The sequence below is a fragment of the Leopardus geoffroyi genome, chromosome B3 (genome assembly GCF_018350155.1).
Source record: "Leopardus geoffroyi isolate Oge1 chromosome B3, O.geoffroyi_Oge1_pat1.0, whole genome shotgun sequence".
In the NCBI taxonomy this organism is placed as follows: domain Eukaryota; kingdom Metazoa; phylum Chordata; class Mammalia; order Carnivora; family Felidae; genus Leopardus; species Leopardus geoffroyi.
In genome coordinates, this window is record NC_059337.1 from 9,835,834 (window position 1) to 9,853,143 (window position 17,310).

The 17,310-nt window shown below is 47.5% G+C and overlaps 1 protein-coding gene across 2 annotated transcripts in view; it reads right to left on the reverse strand.

Moving 5' to 3' along the window:
• AKAP13 (A-kinase anchoring protein 13) overlaps positions 1-17,310 on the reverse strand; it is a 333,979-nt gene that overhangs the window by 179,842 nt on the left and 136,827 nt on the right. For both annotated transcript variants that reach the window (XM_045448718.1, XM_045448719.1), the window contains exons 5-6: positions 12,884-13,180; positions 4,232-4,415 (exon numbers count right to left, since the gene is read on the reverse strand). In XM_045448718.1, coding sequence (XP_045304674.1) covers positions 4,232-4,415; positions 12,884-13,180 — 481 coding nt within the window. The remainder of the gene's footprint in view (positions 1-4,231; positions 4,416-12,883; positions 13,181-17,310) is intronic.

The window sequence follows — 17,310 nt, forward strand, 5'->3', positions numbered from 1 at the left end:
CATTTCTTCCTCACGGCAATGCACACTGGCCCTTCAGGAGGGTAAGCGGATCACCCGAGATCATCCAGCTTCACAGAGGCAGACCCTGGGTTCAAGGCCAGCCTGCCTCCATACAAATTCCGCCCACCTATCTGCCAACTTCAATTCACAGGGAACTGCAATAGGTATCGCAAAAAAAGATACTGGAGGTAGACCAATCGACTGGAATCAGAGTCTCGCTGATGAGTCAGCTCTCACTCTACTGATTATGTGACTGTGTACGAAGCTTTCACACAGAGCACCTCAGGGTCTAACACAGTATCTGCACAAAGCTGGTGACACAGACCAATAGGTATTATCTGAGGGATGAGAAACTCAGCACGGGTAGGTGACTAACCACTTTCTTTCAAGTCACCCGGGCTACTAAGTGGGGAAGCTTCGTTTTTAATTAAGCTCTTTGTTCCTCAGCGACTCCACTAAACCATACTGTCTTCTCTTAAAGCCAAAGTAAAGTATTCACAGCCCCTGTATTTGCTCCAAGCAGTAACCATCATCTGGGTGACAAACCCGGATTCCTCACACAGCATATGCCAGGCGCTTGGCTTTACTTCCAAGAGATAGAAATTATTATCCTTGTCTCTTTTTAAGTGGATGTAGAAACTGAGGCTCAGAGAGGAAAGTTCCTTACTGCGCCCAAAGAAACACAGCTACGAATGGCAGAGCCAAAATGCAAACTCAGGTTGGACTCCAAAGTCTGCACACTTGGCCACCACCTGGAGCCGCCTCCTGGTCTCCGCCCTTTCCCTCCCCCGAGATCAATCCAGGTCTCCAGACGCTTCTGTGTTGTGTATGATGTGTGCGATAGCACCCGGCCCTCCCATTCTCTTTCTGGAAGACTCCAATGCAATACCCACCCGACACCATCACCTCGCAGCTTTAGCCACACGAAGAGCCTCAATGCTTGGCTTCTCTCCCTCTTCTACCCATCATCATGAATCAGGGCACCTCGGGTGGGGCGCTCAGCTAACTTCTGCCCAAAATGGGGGAGACAGCTTTGCATCGACCTAACAGCCACGGCAGGCTGAGGTGAGGGTTCTTCTCAGGCAAGGCTGGTAACATTTTGTTTAAAGGGAACTTTCAGATCAAAAACACACCCGTATTCATCATGTCAGATCAAAATATAAGCGAAAATAAAAGATCAGTAAGTCCACCAAACCTCTCCCTTCCCTGTCACTGAACTTGGTGAAAGTTAACAATGATGGATTATAGAAAAGGGAAACTACCAAAAATGTCCCAAGAGTCACCACTATCTGCCGGGATTCAGTATCAATTTCAAGAGTTCTCTACAGACCTGGGTCTTATTTAGGTAATCTCTCTACTTCCAAGCACAACAGAATCAATTTTCACACAAAAGTAAATCTGTTTATCAAAATGGATTATCAAAATAAGCCTCAGGCACATAAACACAAAAAGAACTTGGACCTTCATCGGCACAATGTCCTCCTACCCACCCACCCCCACCACCCCCCAAAAAAACCAGGGTAAGCAGCAAGGAATGAAAACAAAAAATTTATTTTGGGAGACATATAAAAAGAGTTAAATAAACTTGAATTTTCAGTTAAGACTGGCATGCAAATAGTTATTTTGTAAGTGTAAAATGTATGCACCCCTCCCTCGATTTCATATTATTTTTTAAAAATTTTTAAATTTTTTGAGAGAGAGCGCACACGTGACAGCTGGGGGAGGGGTAGAAAGAAAGAGAGGGGGACAGAGGAGCCAAAGCGGGCTCTGTGCTGACAGCAGCAAGCCCTGACGAGGGGCTCGAACTCACAAACTGTGAAATCATGACCTGAGCCAAGGTCAGATGCTTAACTGACTGAGCCACCCACGCGCCCCTCAATTTCAGATTAACTGAAAATAGAGACTAAAAAGAAACAGGTCTCTATGGAAAAATTTAATTTAAAAAGAGGAGGGGCTGGGGCACCTGGGTGGCTCAGTAAATTAAGCATCTGCCTCTTGGTTTTGGCTCGGGTCATGATCTTGCATGTGGGTTCGAGTTCCGTATCAGGCTCTGTGCTTAACAGTGTGGAGCCTGCTTGGGATTTTCTCTCTTCCTTTCTCCCACTTGTGTGCACACACACATGTGCGCGCGCTCTCTCTCTCTCAAGATAAATAAATAAACTTCAAAAAGGGGGGGGCGGGGGGGGGGGAGGAACATCCAAGTCTAAAGATTTTAGTGAAGTATTACCATACAGTGGAACAATTCGTAGCTTTTCACAAACCTCTGAGTCTCACAAAACAAACTCCTCGCTCAGAAACACACGTGCACAAAGTGTTGCCTATAATTTCAAAGGCTGTGGACCTAGAGAAGCCTATTCTTGGGCCCCCTGTTCAGAATCCTAGGAGTGGCAGGGACGTCAGATGGCTTCTTAGGAGATCTGGCTTCTAGTTCTGGCCCAGCCACCTTGTCACCCTGATCTAGTCACTGCCTCTCCAGATCTCAGTTTCTTCCTCATCCATGAACAATGATTCATCCTGACTCTAGGGTCGAAATTCTAGCAAAGTCTACTAACGTCAAGTAAGATTCAGAGATTTAGTAAAAATCACCTCCTTGCCATTTTTTAATTGCTAATTTTAATCTCCTACTGCAGTCCTGTATTTGAAAACTTTCCCAGTTGGCTTTCCCTTCGAAAGGAGGTAAGTGGCTTCTGCACATGAACAGAGCTAGTACTATAAAGCAAGCCAAAATCTCTTCTCCCAGAACACACACTCCCGTTTCCTTAAAGCCCTGCTGCAATAGGTCTTGTGACAGCCTCGCCCAGCCCAGCGTATAATAAAGTTGCTGCAATCACTTTATTTCCCCATCTGGATGGCCATCCCTAACCAGCCCTGCTTCCCTACAAGCCCTCGGAGCGACACAACCACATTTAGAGGAACTGCATTCCGGCTCCACTACAGTTATACAGAGTTCATTGTTTCAACTCCTGGAGCCAGGCTTCTCTTCCTGAGGCCGTGAGGCAAACAGCAGAAGCAATCTAATCACTGGCCAGATGGGAAGTACGATGGAACGGGAACAGATCCCTCCCTGGAATCCGGTCCTAGGGCAGCTCAGGTATCCAGAGCTCATTTGAGATGACGCCCCTCCTACGGTCATGGTATCTGAGGCACCCATTAGAAAGTATCTGAAAAGAACCTTCTGTGTGGCTTGACTGGAAAAGTTACCAACTGGGCAGGTAAAGTAAACAAACATACAAACAAACGGAAAACAAACGGAAAACCTGTTGATGTAACAGTAAGTAACATTACGTTCTGAAATCTCTCCTTGGCCCTTCCAGTCCTCCTCCCTCCAAACAATAACAATTGATGAAAAATAAAAGCAACTACAGTAAGCCTAAGGTGAGCACAGTATCAGAGAATTTGGGAATATCCACTTAACTTACAAGGATCCCTCGATTACCAAAGAACATAAATCCCAACGGGGTTTCTTCTTGTTCAGATTGTGTGGCCAAAAAGAGGTGATGACCACAGAATGATAAAAGCGATGTATTAAACAAGACCAGCTTCCAATGGGAAAGGTTGGCTGCCGTCATGCATTTCTTTCTCTATTTATACAAGAAAAAGAGTTCTTCAAATGTTGTAACAACCCTCCTTCAAAGGGCTCTCTAAAGAGAATGCCTAACGACGGAACATGCAGACACGCAGGATTTCCTCTTCAATGTTTCCAGGACAACTCAGTTGCTTTTTCCTGCTCGTCAGATGAAGAGACCACGGCTCTTGATTTTACTCATAGAAATTACATTCAAACCAAAACTCCGTGGTTCAGCATATTTTCTGCGTGCACTTATGCAATTAAAATACTTGTTTCTAATGAACTCTTCCGAGTCTTGAAGACATAACAGAAAGAAACATATGGGAGACAACAACTTTCTTCTTGTACTAAACTGGGATCAACTACATACACGGTAACGGAATGCCAGCCCACAGATGAGACCCACTCGGTGTTTTCAGTGAAACCGAAGAGGCGAGAAGCAGGGAGGCAGGGAGAGAAAACGCTGAGACCACTTACGTCTGTTCGCTCTCAGGCAGTGAGGCGGTTAGCAGGAGCAAGCTGACGAGCCTCCAGCAGAAGGCCAGGCCCGGAGCTGAGGGTTTCATTCGTGGCAGAGTCTCGGGGAGATGCCAAGTGGGCGGCCCTGCCATACACGGGGGGGGCGGGGCTGGTGAGGAGGGGAAGGAAGGGGGGAGAACTTACTCGGTTAGAAGCTGGTGCAGCTGGTGATAGCCTCGCTCCAGGGCCAGGCTCACAGGTGTTGCCCCTTCCTGGTTGTGGATGCTGAGGGCCCCGCGGCCACCGGGCTTCTGCAGCAGGAACCACGTCAACCTCAGCAGGCCCAGCCGCACGGCAAAATGCATCAACGTCTCCCGGGGGCCGCCGTCTGTGCGTGGGGGGAGCAAATGAGAATCAGCGGGGAGAACGTGAACACACAAAGCAAATGAAAAGAAAGACGAGTTGCGTGAACACCACCGCCTCCAAAGACCTAGGATCCTAACGACAAACCACAACGTACACGGTGTCATTGCAGCCGGGTACAACCAGCTCTCAAGGAAGACGGAACGAAGCCGGAAAACAGTGTGACAGGCAAAGTCTCCAGGAGAACCAGGCCATTTTTATGTTCTGACTGAACACGTTCGTGCAATCAATTTATACGGGTAAATTCACACGTGTGGTTTCTTTCCTTAAACGAGAGAGAGAAAGTGCCGCCTCACAACGCGGGGACCCGAGAGGGGGAACAGCTGTTGGGGCTTAGATGGGTGTACCAGGAGGTGCAGTTACTTAAAGGAAAAAACACCCAGACGGGAGCTGGCTAAACACTAAAAACAGGTTCTGCTTGTTAAGTACACACAGGTCTTTTTATTCCCCCACATTAAGGGCAAATCAAATTGCAGGCACTGCCAGCTTTGTTTTGTTGTGTTTAATGAAAGAAAGAAATGCATCTCCGGGCATAATAAGAAAGACTCATTCTCGGATAATGTGCTAGCAAGTTCAGAAACAGGCTCGGGCTTCCTGCACTTGAAGCGAAGGCTCCTCTCGGGTATAGTGAGTCACGTCGAAGGTGGGAGGATGAGGAAGGCTCTGGAGTCCAGCAAATCCGGGTTCAAACTGCCCTCTGCCAGATGGCAGATGGCCACCTGCCATCTGTGTGACTGTGTCACACATCGGATGTGTTACACATCCGTGTAACCTGTGTCAGCTTCATCTCTGCACCCCCGCCTTCACCTGGCCCCCAGGGTGGCCGTAACAAAAGGGCAGAGGTGGAGGAACGTGGGACAGAGACTGGCCACACGAAATCCTCAGTGCTAGCTTCCTTCCCTTCCTCTGCTCTCTCCTTCTGGACTTCAGGTTACGTTCCGGGTTCACTAACACAACACTCTCTCCTCCTCAGGTCTCCTGTGCACAGCCTGGGAGGAGAGCTAGGGCCACCACCCCATGGGCTGCGCGACACTCACCTCCAGGGGGCACCACTCCAGGGGGCCCTGGGGTGTGAATGGTGCCCACGAGTTGTGCCTGCCCTCTTCCACTCATTTTCCATGGCTCCCTCAGGTCTTGACTTCCCCACAGGCATTCCCAGACTCCTTGGACCCCAGTGTTTTCTCCTGACCCTGAAGACCTCCATGCTCCTTAAGTGAAGAGCAGTTAAGAATGAACTGTCTTTGAGGCACCTGGGTTAAGCGTCCGACTTTGGCTCAGGTCATGATCGCATGGTTTGTGAGTTTGAGCCCCACGTGGGGCTCTGTGCTGACAGCTCAGAGCCTGGAGCCTGCTCCAGATTCTGTGTCTCCCTCTCTCTCTGCCCCTCCCCTGCTCTTACTCTCTCTCAAAAATAAGTAAACATTAAAAAAATATTTTTTAATAAAAAAATTTAAAAAAAAAAAAAAAAAGAATGACCAGTCTTTGAACCTGTGATTTTACACTGAACCTCTCTGGTTTCCAATGTCACATGCATATTAGTCGAGTCTCCCTACTGCCAAGTAAATTTTCTTAGATGCAAAAGCCATCTTTCATATTTTACGTTTTTCCTACAAAACTACACATACTGATTCAAGAATTTATAGTGTTCAGCAGAGGCACGTGGCTGGAAAGAGTTCATTACCGCAGAAGAAACCTGCATGTGCAGGTGATAATCAACACCTCAGAGCAGGTGGCAGGCCCAGACACAAGGGCAAAAAGAACCTTCACAGAAGCTCAAATATCACCACCTGACTTGTGCCTCACAGCGGTTCACAAGCACTCTGCTGTCCTGGTCAAAACCAAAGAGCTAATAAGGCATCGACCAGGAACTATGTGACTTTTTAGAGACTGGTTCACCTGGCCTTGCTGGGCGATACTACACCCTCATCCTTTCTGATGCCTGATGTGCTGAGGCAGCTCAGTATCTCCAAGTCCCAACAACAAAGCCACGCACCTGCTCCAGCTCTCTGGATCGCATCCTAAGGTCCTAAGCAGCGGGTGCCACGTGTATCTGTAGGTTGCCCCTTTCTGGAATCAACAAGAGGTGTACCACGTGGTCAGGACCCACAAGGTGCCGTGCTCTGGGCTAAGTACATTGTGTATGAATGCCTTTCACCCTCACGATAACCCCGTGAGGTCTCGTTATCCTCAGTTTACAGACAAAGACAGATTAACAACTTGCCCAAGAGAATCAGCAAGATTTGAAAATTCCTCTGTCGAGTCTAGGAACCACTTATCCTCTCCATTACTCCACCCTCTTTTTGTAAAAACCCAGCAACCACGCAAGTGAGCTAATGGTGTGGTCTACAAAATCACCTTTTCGTGTTTTCCTCCAATAGATAAAAATTTTTACCCAACTTATCTTTTGTTACTGTTCTCATTCCTTTCGTCTAAGCTTCAACCCCAGAGCATGTACAATTCAGGATCCATCTCTATTCTCTAATATTCTGTATTTTTTGCCTCTCACGATCCTTTGTCCTTGTCTTCTGTACTCTGAGAGTTACTCAACTTTGCTTTTCAGATCCTTAACTGCATTTCCTGTGAGGTCAACAGAGTCCTTTGTCCCCAGTTTGAATTTAATTATGCTATGGGGTTCTGGATGTCCCTGTGTCTTTTCAACCAACTCCCTTTTCCGTCTTTGCCCTCACTGTGATGGCTTTTTGCAGATGTAATTAAAGCCCCTAATCAGTTGATTTAATAAGGAAGATTATCCTGGATAATCTGGGTCGGTCTAACTGAATCAGCTGGAAGGCTTTAAAAGCAGGGCTGAAGTGTCCCCCGGAGGTCGGCCTCAGCCTGTGTTCGTGGGGTTCCATCCTGCTCCAGATCTCCCCTTCCTGATTCCCTGAGGATGACAGCTTTGGCTCATCTCAGTGGGTTTGAGCTTGTCCAAGATCTTCTCCTCTATTCCTGCCCTAACGAATCTTGGGCTTGCTTAACAGAGCCCCCACAATCATGTAAGCCATGCCCTACAATAAATCTTAACTGGATACTTCTCCCACCGGTTCTGATTCTGTGGTGGAACCCTGATCGAGGGGCTTCCGGCATAGAAGTAGATACTCTCTCAACTTATTTTCTCCGTGCTGCTTCCTTCTCTAATTTCATAATAGGTCTGCCCTCTTTGAGCTTTTAAAGAACAAATGGGAAGTCTCTTCTAAATTTTTCTGTGGCTTCTTAAAGAAAACTATACTCCGGGAGCCTTCCATCTGGATATTCATGATGCTTCTCCGGTTCCTTTAGGCTGTTAATTCACTTAATGCACCACACGCCGGATGGCTGGCTTTCCGTTTAACCATGCTCAGATGGAAAAATCCCTATGGAGGTCCAGCGTGCACCCACAGAGAAGGCAGCAGAAAAGGTCTTCAGTCCCTCTTGCTCTCTACTTACATTTGCTGGAATCCCCTCCCACACCCATTTCCTCTGATCTGCAGAGAAAGCTGGTGGGCCTAGTACGCGTTCAGCCACGGTGCGACTTTTTCACACGGTCAGATTTTCCCACGAAGCAAAATGTTCCAGATTCGGGGAACAATACAGTGATCCAAGACTGCACTGTATTTTTCCTTCCCCATCAATCCACCTGAAGGCTCTGCTCACAGTACTCTGAATCCGTATCTATGAGAACCCGAATCCCCAGTCTTTTCTGCTGTTCTGTGCTGCCTCTTCAGTAAACTGCAGCACGATGCAGGGACTGGAAGTCCACACTCCACGGGGAAGGAAACAGCAGGCCAGTGTGAGAGACGGGCTTTTACAAAAACGACACTGTAACCTTGTCACTGAATCAAGGTTTGAGAGGCAACAAAACTGCCGGAGCCAAAAGTCCTGCCACGAGGAACCGCCTGTCCTGGAGTCAACAGGTGTTAATCCTCTGCCAAGAAAAAACAAATCCCTTCGTGGTCTTTTAAAATTTTTACTGTCTCTTTTAGCAGCTATGATAAAGCTGTTCAGAGGGCTGTGGGAGCTGAGACACCGGACAGTGAAGGCTGAGGTTCTGGTGACTAACATCGATCTAGAGAATGGAGAACCCTCAGGTGGTCCCGTGCAGTCTTTTTTTAAAACCTGCCTAATCCTTCTCTCCACCCAGATTCCCACCCGCAAAGATGGTCAGATGTTTTCATTTAGTGATACAATCCTGTGACTAAACAAGGACGAAGATTTCCCCCAAGATTTTCCCCAGAGTGGTTCTCCTCCCATTCTTCAGAGCTAGTTTCAGCAGCCCACCCTGTGCAGCCGGGGGTCAGGCTGGGAGGGTCCTCCGGGTGAAAACCACCTCCATTCACCACGCCCATTAACCACCGAGGCACTGAAGAGGCGACACAGGAACTGAGACTTGGTTACTCAGACGGAAGATCTCCTAACCCCACCATTCCCCCTCCACCCAAACGTGTCCTTGTCACTCGCGTTTAAGGCAGAGCTAAGGCCAAAGGTACAGTGTGGAAGATGCTGTATGCAACCAGGGACAGGAGAACTAAAATGGACAAACTCCCCTATGCTCATGCCTGAAAGGGAGATGAACTTGAGAAATCAGTAAAAGCTGGGGTGCCTGCGCGGCTCGGTTGGTTAAGCGTCTGACTGCGCTGAGTGCGCGGAGCCTGCTTCAGATTCTCTCTCTCTGCCCCTCCCCTGTTCATACTCTCTCTCACTCTCTCTCAAAATAAGTAAAATAAAAACAAAATTAAATTCAAAAAAAAAAAGAAAGAAGCAAAAGCAAAACTAAGTCTCATTCTCCTTCAAAGAACCTTTCTTTCTGGAGCTGTCCTGTGGTGGCCTTCGATAGGTCACGTTATTGTGCCCCACGGGGCCCCTTGACGTTCTGTCTCTAAAAGGTCACCAGGTATTGGTCATGCTAAATTCAACATGAATCGCTTACAAGCCAATACACGCTCTCCCCATAGGTCTTCCTCCGTGTTACAGGTAAAGAAACGGGGAGGCAGAGATGAAGTATTTTGCACGAATTTTTGCAGTGAAGCCAGGATGTTAACTAACGGGAGTCCACTGCCCGTGCGCGTCGCATTTCACAGCATCAAGTCTACAGCCAAGAGTTCTCCACGCCATGCTCATGCCTGCTGTGCAGGGAGACCAAGAAGCCCCGAACTCATGTAAACTGCTTCAGGTACACATCTAAATGCTCTTCTTCCGGAGGAGAAACCCAAGCTATTTTCAAAGGAGTCACTGACCTGAAAAAAGTTAAAAAGCACTGTGTCTGAACAAGGAGTGGGAAGGGATCTTACATGACCCCTTTGTTCAAATATCAGGCTGAACAACCTGTAAATATCCTGGCTTTCAACAGCAAGTAGTCCTGTTACATAACAAGGGGCCCTATTTACCTTATTCTCCCAGGGGACAAGCTGGCTTGGGCACCTTCTTCTTTTAAGTACCTATGTGATTCATTCACGTGAGCACAATGTTCCTTTACATCCGTCCCTCAGCAGCAAGCAGGTACCTCTTAACTCATGCTACACAGCCCTTAGAGCACCCAGGATTTGTAGATTCTAATCCACAATGAATTGAACTCCAGCTGCAGAATGTGAATCCAGCACTTGAAATCAGGTTCCTGATCCCAGTTGTTGACTTAAAGGCAGGTCTATCAGGTTCTTTGCATGCATTTCACCTTGCAAAGTATGTATCTAACTTATTCAATTTCTTGTGTTCTTTGAATTACTTGTAATTTATGTATAATAAAATTCACTTTTTGGGGGGGAGGCATACAGTTTTCTGAGTTGGAACACACGCATAGATTCTTATAACTACCACCACACCAAGATATAAAACCATTCCAACAGCCAAAGAATTCCCTCATGACACTCGTTTGCAGTCAGACCTATCCCCACTCCTAGCCCCTGGCAGCTACTGATCTATTTTCTGTCCCTGTAATTTTGCCCTTTTCAGAATATCCTAAAAGTAGAATCACCCCATAAGCGACCTTTGGAAATGGATTTGTTTTACTTAGCAAAATATGTTCGTTCAGGTTGTTGCATCTGATCCCCCAACAATTTGCCCCCTTTTTTTTATTTTATACCCCCCTTTTTGTTGCTGAGTAGTATTCTACTATATGGATGTATCACTATTGGTTTTTATACTCACCTAATGAGGCAAATCTGGGTTGTCTGAAGTTTTGAGGGATTATAAATAACGCTGCCATAGGTATATCTGTGCAAAGACTTTTTTGAGTAAATGTAAGTTTTCATTCTCAAGGGTAAGTAGCCAAATGTGGAATTGCTGAGTCATATAGTAAATGTACATTGAACTGCCGAACTAGTTTCTAGGACAGCTATATCATTTTGCATTCCCACGAGCAACGTATGAGATGTTCTAAACCCTTGCCAGCTTTTTAATTTGCCAGGATTTTTAATTTTATCCTTTCTAAGGGGTGTGTAATGGTACCTTATTGCAGTTTTAATGCACTTCCCTAAGTGTTCAAACTTGATTTAGCCTTTGCTAGCACTGTTAAGCAATTTTGTGCAACAGAAACTGAAGAAGCACATGGCAAGTCCACAAAAATATTAAAGCTGGCCAGTTCCCTATCAAAGACAAGGAAGCTACGGTCCAGAGAGGGGAAGTGACAGGCCTCAAGTTTCAGACTGTGCTTTTTCTAACAGTGCTTTTTAAAAAACCATGGTAATACGAACAAACTCTCCCAATTGCTGTAACTTCTTTAAGACAAAACCAAACGATAAAAACACCATTAAGCCCCACAAATAACTAATGCAATCCCATCCCGATACTGATCTGTAACTCCCACACAGATACAGAACAGCAGGGGCTAGAGGTGCTGAGGCCTCAAGATGAGGTTTCTGAAAAGGTGCTCATGCTCCATATGATGGCAAACATTCTGATCTTTAGATCTTAGCAGTGCAGAGGCTCCTTGGTCAATATACCAATTAGAAAAAGCAAAAGCAAAGGATAAATGCTTTCTTCCTTGATTTGGTTTTTGAGGGCATGAGCTTTCTTTTTTGTCTTCCTGAGGCAGGCCTGCACTGGCAGTATGCGGACAGTAAGCCCCTGACGATAAGGGACACCACTGCTGCAGCCGGTCACAGGACGGAAGAGAACAGAAGCTGGCAAATACCTCCCCAGAGGGAGGGAGAATACACGTATCTGGCGAGTGAGTGTGTGGGAGCAGGCACTGGGCAGGGCCCTGAACCAGAACGCGCTGGGCGGTATGGCTCAGGCTCTGCTCACTGGCAGGGAGGGTGACTTCTGGTCTGCTCGCCCTACATAATACGATAATCAGAGCTGCGTGGCCACTGAGGGGCAGTCCTGTGATTGTCCAGTTCTTTCAGAGAGAAAGTAGAAAGATAAGGAAACCCTCCTGGCAGATCAGTAATCCAAGACAGCTTTGATCAGTAGCAAAGCACACACACACTGTGATCTTTAGCTGCAGAACTCCTAAACCTTCCCAACTTGCTGTGAACTCAGGAGGGAACGAGGGTGATGTTTATTGGACCCCAAGCATATACTGTTTCATCTAAATATGTACATAGGGGCGCCCGGGTGGCTCAGTCAGCTAAGCAGCTGACTCCTGATTTCACCTCAGGTCATGATCTCGCAGTTCCTGAGTTTGAACCCCGCATTGGGCTTTGTGCTGACAGCTCAGAGCCTGGAGCCTGCTTTGGATCCTCTGTCCCCCTCTCTCTGCCCCTCCCCAAATTGCATGCTCTCTCTCTCTCTTTCAAAAATAAATAAATGTTTAAAAAATTTTTAAATAAATACATACGTAAAATCATGACATCTGGTAGATGCCATGCACCACATGATGATTCTGTAGGGAAACCCGTCTGAGTAAGAGGAACGTGCATAGTTACTACATCAGAGCTTTTTTAAAAAGTGGAGCCCTTCCTTCAATGAACTCTTCTACGGAGAGCCAGTAGATGAAAGAAGTTAAGAGGTAAATTGCTCTGGATAAAGAAGCCCAGACAGCTCTGGTGCTCCGCCCTAGCCCCCGCCCCAACCCCCCATCTTTTCTTTCCTCCAACTCCACAGAGTCTCTAGAAAACGTCAGGAGACAATAAATGAAAACCCTGTCTTTAGTAATTAAATACCCAAAGGATGACAAGAAGTTATTCTGCTACGGTCCTTGCGAAGGATGGGTCACTTTCTCCACGCAGAACACACATGGACCCCAGACCCGCAGCAAGGTCACCCGCGTGCCACCCCTGCTGTAAATGGGAACTGAAAACAGCCACAGTAAAGCTCCGGCCCGCTCAGGGCATTTCTCTGCAACAGGTTTACCGGCTCCACTGAAGGATGGAGAAGAGACGCCCTCGAGGCCACAACTGCAGGACGCATCCAGCCGCTGTGGAAGGCTTGAGGGCAATGACTGTAGGGAAGCAGCCGCCATTAAGACCCTCAGTCTTCCCAAATGTGTCTGTGTTCTTGGTGTGTTTAAGTTCTTACCATGAGACGTCTGATCTGTCCCCAGCACATTCCACTCCGCTGGCAGCTTCAGGTGTCTGAATGCCAGGGCAACCTTCTCATCAAGGGAATTCACATCCCCAGACGGGGGTCCTGACCGGTCGAGGAAACGGGTGAAGTTCAGGGCCTGCTGGTTGCCGGCGCTGGCGGCCAGGAACTGGGCTGCGTCGTACGCCTCATCCTGGACGAACCGGAAGTCTTGCTCGGCCACCACGAACACGGGAAGGCCGTCCTTGGAAGCACACAGCTGCACCCGCACGGTCTCACAGCAGTCGTGACCTGAAGAAAACACGTGTGGCAGAGAAGACACTATGAGAGCCTTCCCACTGCAAGGAAGACACCGCTGGGTCCTCTCTGCTCCTCCTGCACGAGACCCAAGTTCTCCTTCCTAAAAGAAATGCCTCCTTCCTCGGGGCTCTGACAGCAATCTTCCAAACTCCTGTACGCTCCATTTCTGGCTCGTTTTGTGAACTGTTATTTGCAACTATCAGTCAATTTCCTTACCACCAGCAAACAGCTCTGTACCCTAGATGTACCCCCTAGAGCATAATGTTGGGCACTGAACAGTCACTGAGGATCTCGGTATGTTCTGAATTGTGGCTGGTCGACTTGAACAGAGGAAAGGACGAAAGCTGAAGGATCTTATGAGGCCAAGCAGGTCTGATACCAACCGAATGCAAGTAGATCTGGAAACGCAACAGGGAGAAAGCCGCGCAGGAGTCCACATGGGAGGAATTTCACACATTCCCCAGCGCTTGCCCTATTACCACCACAACACAATCAATCAAATGATGGAGCACTTTGAAAAGTACAAAACAACTTGATCTCATTTCACTATTATTAGCACTTCAGGGCCTACGAAGTAACTTCTCTCAGATACACTCTTCCCTGTACTGTAATGACATCAACCAAATCGCCTGGTTCACACAGGGATGATGCAATGCTGTGGCCAGAAGCCCAGCTCAGGGCAAGGAGCATGCCAGAGACTGGTGCCCACCGTCCAGACCTCATGAGCTGCCACAGACACGCCACCCCAGAGCGCTCTGCTCCAGCAAGATCAGAGAGGTCTGACCACACTGTTTCTGTGGGTAAGGCCCTCCTGGAGAATCAGACTCTCTGCTGGACTTTCAGCCTCACAGAATTAAGTATGTACGACACGCAGAATATAATCACTGAAACACACTGTTTTCCCTCAACGTCCAAACACTGATCTCCACTGGCAAGAAGTACGCTCCTAACATTATCATTTTTCTCCCCTAAAATGTCTTTCTTGTGAGAAAAACGGAAATGAAAATGCAGTCAGGTGTTTCTGCTCCATGAGTGATGCCACCCTGTGCTTCTCCTGCCCAACCACAGGCACCTGCACACCCACAGTGTCCCTGCAGCCTCTCACACGCACTGCTTTTCCACAGTGGGAGCAAGGCCAAGGGAAGCCCTCCACTCGGTCCACAGGTGTGACTTTCCACACTGTGGCCACGGACCAGTAGAGGCTTCAGATGTGCACAGAACTAAGCTTTCTGCTGCTTTCGAAGGAGAAAACAGTCGGGGCACCTGGGGGGCTCAGTCGGTTAAGCATCCGACTTTGGCTCAGGTCACGATCTCAGAGCTCCTGAGTTTGAGCCCCGCGTTGGGCTCTGTGCTGACAGCTCAGAGCCTGGAACCTGCTTCAGATTCTGTGTCTCCCTTTCTCTGACCTTCCCCCATTCATGTGCTCTCTCTCCCTCTCTCTCAAAAACAAATAAACATGAAGAAAAAAAAGAGAGAATACAGTAATTGTTTTTCCCATGTGAACAATGAGAATAATAAGTAAATTGATTTTCCACATACTACTCCGCAGGGGCCTCCTTAAGCCCTTTAACCTCATGACTAAAGAAATCTCTCACTGCTGTGTAATTTTAGGGCGGTAACAAGTTTCACGAACCAAGTACCTACTCTACACCAGGCACCAGACACGGCATTTTCTCTACATGACAAGTTTATGAGGGATGTACTATCCTCATGTGACAGATGACAAAAACAAGATTTCAAGAAACAATCTGACCAAGGTCACACAGATATTAAGAAGCAGAATCCATTATTCAAATCTGATGCCAAGGGATGTGGCCTATTATATCTGATGCAAGAGTTTGTCCCCGCCTGTGAGGAGCCTGATACTTCAATGACAGGCCTGTATCACGGCTAAGCAAGAATAGCAGGCGCATTAGCCGCTGAGATCAGTGTCCACATAAACACAAAACTCCACCAGGTACGCCTGCTGCCTTCCGAGCTGAATTCTTTATACCAAGGCCATAGGAAACAGGAGAATCGTCTGCCTGGGGATGTGTGCGTGTGTGTGTGTGCACACCCGTGTGTGTGTGGACACCCACATGTGTATTTCAATTCAATACATATGCTGAATCTATACATTCAACATATGAAATGAAATCAGAAAAAAAAAAAAAAACTTAACCTTTCTTTGAAGAGCAGCCAACCTAACGATATAAAACAACAATGTCAACAGAAACAAGTCCACTGACTCAGGTAGGAGGTTTGGGGGATTTTCTTTTTTTTTTTTAATTTTTTTTTTCAACGTTTTTATTTATTTTTGGGACAGAGAGAGACAGAGCATGAACGGGGGAGGGGCAGAGAGAGAGGGAGACACAGAATCAGAAACAGGCTCCGGGCTCTGAGCCATCAGCCCAGAGCCCGACGCGGGGCTCGAACTCACGGACCGCGAGATCGTGACCTGGCTGAAGTCGGACGCTTAACCGACTGCGCCACCCAGGCGCCCCTGTTTGGGGGATTTTCTGGCGGAAAGCGTATCTTTCAAACGGTTCCAGCACATCTAACAGCTGGCTATGCCCCGAGCCCAGGGCACTGTGGTTACGAGGTGGACACGAGTAAGGTGAGGGTGTCAGCCCCTCCAGAGGTGTGCAGTCTATAAGGGGAATCAAACACGTGGCAAGGAACTGCAAAGGAAGTCAGAAGGGCACGGGTTCTGGAAGACACTCGCACAGTGCAACTGGTGGGAGAGGAACAACACGTTTTGCGTGGGCAAGAGCAGGAAGACTTCACGAAGGAGGCGGCCATTCGGAAGGACCTTTTGGACAGGTACCCCGCTCTCGGCTCTGCAAGCCCGGGTTCCTCCAGTAGAGCCCTCAGCACCCGGATGGCCAGTGCCCATCTTCTCTTACCTAACAGACACTTCTAGAATACTTGCTACGTGATCGACTTTCTTCTCTGTGCTTTCCAAGTAACAGTTCACGTACTGCTCATAGCAACCCTATGTGGTAGATACTATTATTATACCCATTGACCAGATGCAGAAACCAAGGCACAAAAATATTAAGTAACCTGGCCAAGGTTATAAAGCTCTTCGGTGGCAGAATTAGAATTTGAGCCCACTTTCTGGCTCTAGAGTCTGCCCCTTCTCCCAAGTTTCTGAGTACAAGAAGACTGGAAGGGTACCATAGAAGAATCAGCAGGAAAGGAATAAAAACGCCAGAGACAATCTTAAAGCCGTGTGACCTCAGATCACCTCTGCTTCTCCAGACCTCAACTTCTTCATTCACAGCACAAGGGAGTGGCCCCTACAAGCCCCAAGGTTTCTCCAGAGTTACGGCCTGTAGATGTTACCAGGTGGAAGGTGGACAGGCAGAGAAAGTTAGCAAGAGATTCCAAGAAGAGGGAAGAGTTTGAAAAGCATAAAAATGGAAGCAGAAGTTAAGTTCAAGGGATGGAAATTACAGTTTCGAGAGGATATTAATTTGATCACATCTGGATGCTTAGTGACAGCACAGACCTGGGTTCAAACCTATTTTCCTTACTTTTTAGCTATGTGTCCTGAGGTAAATGACAATGTCTTTAATACTATTAAATCTAGGGGCGCCTGGGTGGCGCAGTCGGTTAAGCGTCCGACTTCAGCCAGGTCACGATCTCGCGGTCCGTGAGTTCGAGCCCCGCGTCGGGCTCTGGGCTGATGGCTCAGAGCCTGGAGCCTGTTTCCGATTCTGTGTCTCCCTCTCTCTCTGCCCCTCCCCCGTTCATGCTCTGTCTCTCTCTGTCCCAAAGATAAATAAACGTTGAAAAAAAATTTTTTTACAAAAAAAAAAAAATACTATTAAATCTAGACAGTCTTCAGGGCGCCTGAGTGGCTCAGTGGGCTAAGTGTCCAACCCTTGATTTTGGCTCAGGTCACGATCTCAGAGTTATGAGACTGAGCCCCATGTTGGGCTCTATGATGCGTATGGAGCCTGCATGGGATTCTCTCTCTCCTGCTCTCTCCCTCTCTCTCTCTCTGACCCTCCCCCACTCATGCTCTGTCTCTCAAAATAAATAAGTAAACTTTAAAAATCTAGACAGTCTCCTGGTCTTATAAGCAAAGAGCTATAATTTAGAAGAGTTTTCTCAAATTCTTCAATACCATAACC